Genomic DNA, 11,576 nt, shown 5'->3' with positions numbered 1-11,576 from the left:
TTGGACTCATCATCATAGGAAACATGAACAAACCCATGGCAAATAGTATGGTCACTAAGAGAGAACACACAGAGAGGATAGAAGAAAGCCTAAAACAGAACCCTGGCATAAACCCAGTTAGAAGGCATGATGGGATAATGACGAGCCAGAAAGAGAAACTAAGAATTAGTAGTCAGATAGGTATTAGAACCGAGAGAGTAGAATAAGAAAAATCCAGAGACAGGGCTTAACAGTATTGGATACTGCACAGAAATCAAGAATAACTTCAGAAAAATTCATAAAATCTGCACATTAATAAATTGTTGGTGACTTTGGAAAAGATAGCTTTAATTAACTCATGAAGCCGTATGTTAAACTGTGAAAGGCTTATAAAGAGTGAGAGGAAAGGCAATAGAGATTTTATTTAGACATATATGTGTGTGTGTTATGTGTGTGTATATATATACATATATATACATATATGTATATATACATATATGTCTATAGACATATATGTCTATAGACATATAGACATATATGTCTATAGACATATATGTCTATAGACATATATACATATATGTATTTATATGTATATATAAATATATATGTGTGTAATTTTTCTAGGACTTTTACTGAGAAAAGAAAATTATAAAGAAAGACTGTTTTAGTTTATAGAAACTATTTTGGGGGTTTAGAGATAAGGGAAATTTTAAGTAGCAGAAAAGGAAGGAGGAGATAGGGAAAGCTGAATACTAGAGATAGAGAAGAAGCTACTAATAGAGGGGAAAACTTAGAAAAGGGACAGAATCAAGGGTATACATAGAGGATTTCACTTTTGTCAGGAGGAAGGCCATTTTGAATCTTCATCAGAGACTGGAGTAAAGCAGGAGGCAATGGGTAAGAATATCAGTTATGAGTTTTAAAGAAGAGGGAAATAAGTGGCTCATTATTAATGGTTTCTATTTTCTAATGAAGTATAATATGAAGTCTCTACTTGTACAGATATTTGGGAGGGAAGGTATGGGAGGTATAAGGAAAAAGGAAAAGTTTAGAAGTAGCCAAGGTAAGGAATGGGATAGAAAATCAACATAAAAGGACTATCTGGCTAACATGAGGACCAGTTGCATTTATATGGTATAAATTGGTAATGAACTCAGTCAGCAGAGTTTTGTGACTTTGTCCAACTCCATACAACAGTACATGAGTAAAGTTATAAGAGGTAGATGGCTGAAGCAACCAGGGGTTGGGGTTTGGCAAGGTCCAATCTGTAATAAGACAGCAGTAAGTGATTCAAGAGGAGAGTTAAATATCCAGTTAAAATGGTTAACTATAGGGACAAAAATTAGTAATGGAAGAAAGTAAAAAGACCAAGAGTACTGCCAGGCAGATTGTTGAGTGGTGCAGAAACTAAAAGTCCCATAAAAAATAAAGAATAGACTTAAGAAGAATAATGCATGGGAAAACATGGGCATTTTAGTCAAAGTATAAGAACTTTGATTGAAACTATACCTCTTGAAATTAATATTTGAATTCCAAAAGGCCTTTATATTCAGAAAACAGACAATCCCTCTTCCTTGTCCTGCTCATCACTGCTTCTGTTGATGCTCATAATATACATGGAATATCTCCTCTTGAAATCTCAATATTTATGTCACTTGAAATCCTACCTAACCTCTAATAACTTCCCTACAAACTCCACAAAGCATCCCTTGATCTCTGCAGTCAGAAATAAGCTTTCTGTCTCATATCTCTCTGAGATCTTTGTTCTATTCCTATACATTTATCCCATTTTAGTTTGTATTATTCTTATTTGCATATATTTCTTATCACTCTGACAGACTGGAAACATTTTGAGGCCTGTGACTGGAGATAATTTATGTTGTTTAAACTGTCCAAGTTTTGAATAGAGGCTTGTTAAAAGGAAGAATTTGATAAGTGTTTGTCAAATACTGTGGTTGATCCATCCTTAGTAATTCCCTTGCCCCAGGACCTAATTTCTGTTTATGTAAGACCTGGTAGACATAAATAATGCTTCCAAGAGGTATAGCTTGGGAAATAATTAATGAGGACATGAGTTTCTTAGATCCAAGAATATTTTAACTAGAATAAGGTGAATCAAAATTTAAAGTGAGGTTTCTGATTGAAAGAAGTTTTTTCTACATGGTGTACTCTACAAACCATCAGAAGAGACCCAACACAGAAGGAAATGTTTTGGAAATTATATTTCCATTTAAGGATAGATTTGTATTTTAAGATGGCTGGTCTGCACTGGTGGTGGCCAACAGAAAGTTGGAAATACAATAGTCCATATGGAAGTGTAATACTTAACACTGCCCTCCTCAGCATGACATTTCTAGTCTATAGGGCTGATTATGATGTCAAAACGTCTTGGATAGTAAACCAATCCAGGGAAATTATATCATTTAAAATTATTAGAGAATCTATATGACTGCCAGTCCTGAAGAATGGAAGGCATTGATTATTTGTTTATGAATAGCATGTTAACATATTCCTCAGGAAAGGAACCTAGATGAGCTTTTAAGACAGCTTTAGAATCAGGAAACCTGGATTAACTTCTTGGTTCTGACACTCCTTGTACAATCAATGAAAAGTCACATGACTTTTCTGAGGTCCAGTGTCTTGTGTAGAAAATGGTAATAATACTACTTGACTTGTTTACTTCAAAGAGGTCTTATCCTGAAAGTAATTAATGATAATAAAAATCATTCACTGCGAAAGATATAGCTGTTATTAACTTTTTAAAGGTTGAGATCTTGATCATAAATCTCTAGATAATCTGAACTATAGAAGAACCTTAAATATAATCTGTTTCAGGAGTTCTTAGCCTTTTTGTGACATGGGCCCCTTCAGAAGTCTGATGAAGCTAAGGGAATGTTTTCTGAGAATCATGTCTTTAAATGTAAAAAATAAATAGGATTACAATGGAAAGAAACTACATGGAAATGAATTTATCAAAAAAAAATGTGTTTTCAGGCTAAAATCCTCTGTACTTTCTATCATTTCATTTAAAAAATGAGAAAATTAAAGTAGATAGATGGACTCTGATTTACATAAGGCCAGACAGTGAGCCTGAACCAATACAAGCAGCTATAGAACACAATAAGAGTTCCATCATTTGTCATCTGTTTCTTTTCTCCATGCAGACAGTGGAGAGAACCTCCACCCATAAAACATGGCCAATCTCACCATGGAGATAGAATTCTTCCTCATGGGTTTTTCCAATGCTTGGGAGCTACAGGTCTTACATACCATCCTCTTCTTGCTGATCTACTTGGTGGCTCTGATGGGTAACATACTCATTTTCACTCTCATTTCTCTTGATGGGAAATTCCATACCCCTATGTACTTCTTCCTGAAGAACTTGTCCTTTTTGGACCTCTGCTTTATTTCTATCACAGTCCCCAAATCAATTGCTAATTCCCTGAGTCACAGCTACTCCATCTCCTTTTGGGGATGTGTGTCACAGCTCTTTTTAATGATGTTATTTGCAGCATCAGAGCTTTTTCTCCTCACAGTGATGTCCTATGATCGCTATGTGGCCATTTGTCAGCCCCTGCACTATGAACTCATCATGACCAAAGGGGCTTGCATGAAGATGGGCAGCTGCTTCCTGGCTCAGTGGAGGTTTGTTTGGGGCCCTGCACTCAGCTAGTACATTCACTTTGCCCTTCTGTGGCTCCAAGGAGATTCACCAGTTCTTCTGTGATGTCCCTTCCTTACTCAGGATCTCCTGCTCTGATTCATACCTTGCAGCTGATGTGAGTTTGACTATTGGGGTTGGTATAGAGGTTTTCTGCTCTATTTACATCACAGTCTCTTACAGTCACATCTTCTCAACTGTCCTGAAGATTCCAACCAGCGAGGGTAGGTCAAAAGCCTTCTCTACTTGCCTGCCCCACCTCATCGTTCTCATGGTTTTTATCACAACAGGTGTCATTGCTTATTTAAAGCCACCCCAGGAATCTGATTCAGTTCTGGACCTGCTGTTGTCCATGTTCTATACAGTGGTGCCCCCAACCATGAACCCTCTCATCTATAGTCTGAGGAACAAGGACATGAAGACTGCCTTGATGAAATTCATAGCCTAGAAATACTTCTTAAAGGGGTTAATACCAAAGTCTTTTCCATGATTACATGCTCACACATATGTAGTCATATTTAGGTATACACACATATATACATGCATACATGTATATATATATTTCATAGGTATACATATCTGTGTGTATAGATATATGAATTTCATATATAGTGATAAATCACTTGCTCTCTTCATGTACTTGCTGACTTAAATTCCTTGCTCATATGTCTGTATCAAACTCATCAATCATAAAATGTTGATTCCCAGAGGTCCTGGAGCATAACAATATGCTCTTAAAAGTATGTATACCCATTCCAGTACAAAAATCAAGTGGCTACCACTTTTCTGAAAAAAGGGGTACTTATTTCAAAGTAATGTATTTGAAGGACCCCTGATGAATTTATGTTTACTTAACAGCTGTTTGCACAGAATAATAGAAAATATTATCTGACTTGAAAACACATGAAGCATTTAAATCAGGATGCCACAACTTACAGTAAAGCACCAAAAGTACCTAACATGTCTCTCTTGCTTTATGGTTTCTTGAAGCATTTTCATAATCCAATATTTTATCCCCCAATAACAGTAAGAAATAGTAAGAAAATGGATTATTGCCACCATTTTCTATTTTAGGAAACTAATCTTTTTCCAGATGTACAGTTAGTGATGGTATTCTGATTCAAGTGTTTCATCTGTTTTCAAGTCAGATGTTTTCTTCTATTTCATGTAGCCAACTGGTAAGTTAACAGTTGACATAAATTGATGAGATGATCTTCAGATACATTATTTTCAATTAAGAAACTTTCTTTCAGAAAAGTGGTGGCCCATTGATATTACCTTTAAATTTAGAACATAATCACAGAAATCCAGAATTGGGAGGGACATCAAAGGCTAACCTGTATCTGAACTTGACAGCCATATAAAACAACCACAATTCACGGTCATCCAAACTTCAAGTGACTATTTTCAGTGAGACAGAAAAACTTCAGGCAAAAGCAACCCATTCCACATTTGCAGGTTTTTAATTGTTCAGACATTTTCCTTACATTAGGCCAAGCATTGTCTCTCTTCAATTTCAGCCCACTGTTCCTACTTCCACCAGTCTTTTCATTACAGTGAAATGTAGGTTGTTTGGGCTTGTTATATTGGGGGAATGAAGGGACAAATGATACTCAAATAACTAAGTCATGTGTTCTGATCATACAAAATCTATGATACATTTAATGTGTAAAATCCCATTTTAAAAGTAAGATTCCTACAAGACAAGAGCAGTGTGTAACTTGATTTCTCTATGTTGAATTTACATGCAGGAAATACATTATTTTTACCATTAGTTTCTTGCCACAGAGGTTGTAGTTTTATGTTCACAATGACAGAAAAATAGATATTCAAGACCATATTTCAAGATGTACAGATAAGTCCATATATTTAAAATGGAAATGGATTATTTAAAGTTTCTGTGACTCAGACGACATCTTAAGTTAGAAAGAGGTCTTTATACTAAGTTCCTCATATTCATATATTCTCATATAGGTACAGGTATATTTATATTTAGGTTGTGCAGTGGATAGAGTGTTGGGCTCAAAGTCAAGAAGACCTGAGTTCAAATCCAGTCTCATAAACTTTCTAGTTATATTATCTTGGACAAGTCACTTAACCTCTATTTTGCATATGGGTTGGTGATCCACCAGAGAAGAAAATGGCGAAATCATTCCAATATTTTCACCAAAAGGTAAACCCCATGGACAGAGGTCCATAGGGTCACAAAGAGGTGGGCATGACTGAATGACTAAACAACAACATATTTGTATATTTTGTGTAATATGTAATTAATTTACATTATATAATTAGATATGAACACACAATTTATGTTATGTAGCACTCAACATCAGAAATAGATTAATAAACAGAAAGGGGTAATTTGCTTTCTTTTAAAAAATATAATCAAGTATTTGGAAGTGTTTTGGAGGAAGGGCAATTCTGCACCCTTCCTGAATTGTTTTAATGGCACTTCTTGTCTAGGTTTCCTATTGTAAAAGAAGAAATAGTTACCAGAGTGAAGAAAAGAGGCACCTACAAAACCAGCCATGGACTCAGACAGTGACCCACTAACAACTGCAATATTCAAAAAACCAAAGTATGTATTTGACAATAGAGATGGTAAATAAATTCTTCTCCCTTAATCAGTTAAAACACTAGAAAGACCAAGAAATGGGAAAGCTGGAAGAGATGAGGTAGATGGAAAAGAATTCTCAAGCCAGACGGTAGTTTAAAATATATAGACAATTAAATCTGTGATACTGCTCTCCCTTGAACTAATACACTGAAATTGGTAACTGAAGTTGGTGGGGACCAGGGGGTTCCTCCATAAGCCAAGAATGTGTCGTTCATCTGAAAGTACCCAAAGAGAGTAGGGACAAAAGCAACTGTATTGTTAGCCCTCATTGTCAACCTGAGACTCAATCATTTGGAGACTCCACATGTTCTTCAATAAACTTCTCTAGAATTTGTTGAGTGTTGCATTGGCTCTCCCTTTCCTTCTCCTGAGGGGGCTGCTGCCTGGCTGCCTGCCTGCCTGCCTGCCTGCCATATAGCAATATAAATGGTGATTGACCATAAGATATCAGTAACCTCTCTTACCCCCAATTGTAAATCACTGCCTAAAAACACGTTAATTTGAAATCATTAAGGACAACTAGAGGCATCTTTATACTATTCGCATAACAGTCTTTTCTCTTAAGGAACTCATCTTCAAATAGGAGAAGACAATAAATAATAGAATTTATACGCAAGGGGGATAGAAAGGTGGTCCTAAATGGTTACAACAATAAGACAAGTGGTAAGACATCTTAATGTATTTCTATTGACAAAATGATATCCATTTCTGATATTACCTTTTGGCAATGCAGATGACTTTTTTCTGGATCATCAATAGCTGTGGCTGTTTAAAAAAAAATGCAGAAAAAATTGCCAGGTCTCCCAGTCACAAGGGTAAATTCCTGGATGGCAGCTATAGTGACTTGGCTGGAAACAGAGGTAATCTAGGGTGATTCTATTTCCAGGATGTTTGGGCTGAAAGTCCATAAATGTCTCTATGCATGTTTGAATGGAAATACTGATGGGTGGGAGTCTGATTTGCGTGGCACATGAAGTCTCCTATTGTTTTCTGCACTTTGCTGCTTTGTGTAGGCTGTCTATTAAATCAGTTGTGAGCAAGCAACTTTTTGCTGCTTATTTGGTTTTTGTCCTCTACAAAAGCACTCAGATTTGAGCTCTTCTCTCCACTGACACAGCTGTCACCTTAGTTCAGGTTTTCATCACCTCTAGCCTGGATTATTGCAACAGTCTCCTACCAAGCCTCCCTGACTCAAGTATCTCATCACTCCAAAACATTCTATACACTACTGAAAAAATAATTTTACTTAAGGGAAAACGTGACCATGTTACTGCCCAACTCAGTCAACTCTACTAATTTGCTATTGCCTCAAGGATAAAATAAAAACTCCTCTATTTAGTTTTTAAAGCGCTTTAAGATCTGGACCCACACCAATATTCCCAGTCTCTTTAAACATTTCTCCTCCTCCTACATGCTTTGATCAGCTGAATTGAACTTCTCTCTGTTCCCCAGATACAACACTTCATCACTTTTCTCCATGCCTTCACATAGAACATACTACAAGTCTTAAATGCAATCCTTCCTTACCTATGTGCCTCAAAGAGTCTCTTCTCTTTCTTTATGGTACAGAACAAGCAACATCTTCTGAATGAATCCTTTTCTAATTTCCCCCATCTGCTGGTGCACACCATCACAACATACCATGTATTTAAACACTTTTGTATTAATATATATTCTCTTTATATTTATACTACACAGATTTATACAAGTACTTGGTGTCACTATCTTTAGAACACAAGCTTCTTGAGAGTAGAGGTTGCTTCATTCTTTGTACTCGTATCCTTACAACTGAGTGGTTCTCTAGGCACATAGTAGGTATACAATAATTGCTCCCTGAGTAATTGATTGATTCTTAGTATTTCTCTTGCCTTCTAATCTACCTGAATTTCAATGGTCTTCTTTGTGGGCTATAGCCAGACCTGTTGCTTCCATATCCTCTGTGAACAACAGGAACTTAAAGTTTCTGAAATACCACATTTCCTCTTCCTCCCTTATCCAATTTGATATTATTTCCTTTGTCATTCTTCAATTCCCTCTTTCTCAGGAAAGCCATCAGAGTGAAAAATGAGAATTCTTATTATTCCTCTTATTATGTAAACTCTAACTACACAAATAAAACTAGAAAAATAATTGTTAGATTATTGATTAGAGGAGAGGAAAGCATTTGTATATGGATAATAATTATTCACTGAAGAACTCCTACAGAAGGTTTTAAAAAACAATACATCAAGAAAATATGCCTTCATCAAGGTAACAGGATATAAAGTATGACCCTAGAAATCATTGCCATTTTCATTTGAAAATAACAGCTAATTAGTTTAAGGGAAATTAGATCAATCTTAAAGATTTCTTCAGGAATTATATCTCTGGATTAATTTGTCCACCTAATTGTCTACTAAAACCACAGCTTGTGCTCAGATATCTACAAATGTGGTTGAAAAGAGCTGTGGTTCCCATACAATCACTCAAGGTAACCATGCAAATCTTATATCAGGTAGCCTTTTTTTGGTTGAATTGAAAATAGAACTAGCAAAAGAACTCATAGTAGGTCACAGACAATAGATACAATTCTCTCACATCTCTAATAAGTGGTATTTTTTCCTTGACTTTCTACAATTCTTAAATTCAAAATAGGGAAGGTGGATAGAAGATAGCACAGTAGCAGGAAGAAGTACAGTGAGTTCTCCCCCAAAATTCACTCAAACAGAACTAGAAGATGTACTAGATCAAAACTTGATCAGGAAATCCAAACATTTCATACTAAAAGACAAGAGCTCAATAGAAAACCTAAATTTCAAATACAGGAGTTAATAACAATGTAAAATTGGAAACACAAATGGAAAAGTATAAAGCACTAAAAAGGATAAATTACCTATACCCTAATATGAGGAAATGATAAATATGTCCCCACTGATTCCCATTATCTGAACCAGTGTTCATAGAGGGACTCTAATGAGACAGAGGGCCTGGAATGTTTCTTTTATGTCTGATCATTTTAAAAGAAGGTGGAGACAGCAGGGAAGAAAAGGAGAATGAGCGAGAGAGAGACAGAGAAACAAAGAAAAATTATAATCAAGGTACATAGACATGTAAACAAATAAGAAAATGGTTTGGGAGAGCAGCTGTATTTCAACATGAGAGGGAAAGAGAGGAGAGGGAAAAAAAGAGAAGTAGATGGGCAGGAGATGGAAAAGTAGGAGGTGGCAGGAGGTAAGAGAGAGAGAGAGAGAGAGAGAGAGAGAGAGAGAGAGAGAGAGAGAGAGAGAGAGAGAGAGAGAGAGAGAGAATGAATATTAAGTATAGAAATGCATTTCTCTGAGCAGGGAAATGGTAGGAGAAGAGGAAAGACAGAATTTAAGAGAAAGCAGATTGAGAGAGAAAGTAAGGATCAGTCCTGAGCAAAACAAACTGTAGCAAAGAATGTGCAAAAGCATTTACAGAATTTTTTGAGGTAGCAAAAAATAGGAATCTGAGGGAGTGTGGATCAATTAAGGAATAACTGAACAAGGTATGGAATACAAAAGTGTTGACATCAGTTGGAATCCTTAGGACTGAAGTGCAGGAGACTGTCCTGCTGTCATTGCTACTGCCACCACTGCCTATCCTGCCATCTATGCCCCTTTGGCTTTGGACTTCTCAGAGTCTCCAGCATATTGAATACCTATGGAGGAACACACAAAAATAGAGAAAACTGAAGAAGGTACCTATGGTTCTATATACAAGGGTCTACATAAACTAGAGGTAGGATGGCAGCCATGATGAAAATCAGATTACAGAGTGAGGAGGACATTCCAAGCAGTGTAATTCAAAGAAATTTTGTTGTTGAAGGAACTTCACCCTAACATTGCCAGCTTTCAAGATATACTCATGTGAGATGCTAGACTGTCCCTCATTTTTTGTTCCTTTCCATTTATCTAAAAGAATCACTGGATTCTATCCCTCCTAGCCAGCATATGGATTCTTCACTCATTAAAAGTTATTTATACCAAATCTTGTAACACATTGTCTTTTGTTACTCATAAAGAGTTCCTCACAGACATTTGAAACCCAAAATCTGTTAATAAATAATAAAAGAATAATTAAGCTAGGTGACTTTGGACTTGCATGGGGCTTTGCAATACTTATAAGGATACACATACACACACACACATATATATATATATGTATGTGTGTGTATATATATGTATATGTATGTATAGATATAGAGATAGAGATAGGCAGATAGATAGATAGATAGATAGATAGATAGATAGATAGATAGGTAGATAGATAGATAGATAGATAGATAGATAGATAGATAGATAGATAGATAGATAGATAGATATAGTGGTAACACTGGTAAACACTGGCACAGATCACCAGAAGTATTGCTAGGGTTTGCTAGATATTCTAATCCAGTAGACATTTGTAGTACAGGAAGCTAGATGGTCTAGCAGATAGAGTGCCAGACCTAAAGTCAGGAAGACTCATCTTCCTGAATTCAAATCTGGCCTCAGATACTTACTAGCTGTGTGATCCAGGGTAAGACACTTAACCCTGTTTGCTTCAGTTGCCTCATCTGTAAAATGAGCTGGAGAATGAAATGGCAAACCACTCTAGTATCTTTGCCAAAATGAGGTCACAAAGAATCAAGACAGCACTGAAATGACTGAATAACAATAACACTATTTACTGAATTAGCAAGCAAAAAGCCACTTTTCCATGGTGATTGTGAAATTGATCAGTTCCTTAGAATCTTCAGGGCTTTGTGAACTCCCAAAGAAGCACAGCAGGAAGTTGAATCAATGCAAGATTGTAAGAATACATCCCCCAATTGGAAACCAGGAATACAGACATCACTTGGATGAAAATGGCATAGATTTGCCCTCTAAAATGTTTGTCTATGATCCTGCAAACAATTTTCAGACAAAATGATATTGAACATCCATATATAAATTACCTGGATAGTCAAATTAAGAAAGTCTAGTGGTCCAGACAAGCATTTTAAGGGGTTTCATATCAAGAATGAATAGTCCTTTTATACTATTCAACTCTGCCAACATTTGTCTTTATATTTGTGTTTCCTTTTCTTGTGGTAAAATTGAAGCTGTCCTGTTTTACTACAGCACAACTTAAAAACTATAAATATAATTATAATGAATAAGGCTCTGTGTAAAGCTTGTCAATACAGCCATTTTGATTTCTACAAATAAAACTAAATTCAGCATTGATGAACCAGGCTTGAGAGAAATTACAGCTAATTTTAAAACAATATTCTTCTAGAGTTTTTGCATATTTGAAATATTATTTAGGAACATAAATTAGACTCAAATGTCATTA

General features: G+C 35.9%; 1 protein-coding gene and 1 pseudogene across 1 annotated transcript; both read left to right on the top strand.

The window, feature by feature from the left end:
* Positions 1–3,172: 3,172 nt before the first annotated feature.
* LOC110200294 (olfactory receptor 14A16-like) lies at positions 3,173–4,088 on the top strand. Its single transcript, XM_078156770.1, is given in 2 exon segments — positions 3,173–3,598; positions 3,600–4,088. Coding segments are annotated over 2 exon segments (915 nt in total).
* A 5,832-nt stretch (positions 4,089–9,920) lies between these two features.
* Positions 9,921–11,223, top strand: LOC110200295 (cyclin-dependent kinase 1-like; annotated as a pseudogene).
* Positions 11,224–11,576: the final 353 nt, after the last annotated feature.

Source organism: Phascolarctos cinereus, unplaced genomic scaffold (genome assembly GCF_003287225.1).
Source record: "Phascolarctos cinereus isolate Bilbo 61053 unplaced genomic scaffold, phaCin_HiC Scaffold_5;HRSCAF=322, whole genome shotgun sequence".
NCBI classification, from domain to species: domain Eukaryota; kingdom Metazoa; phylum Chordata; class Mammalia; order Diprotodontia; family Phascolarctidae; genus Phascolarctos; species Phascolarctos cinereus.
This window is presented reverse-complemented; position numbering and strand designations above follow the sequence as displayed.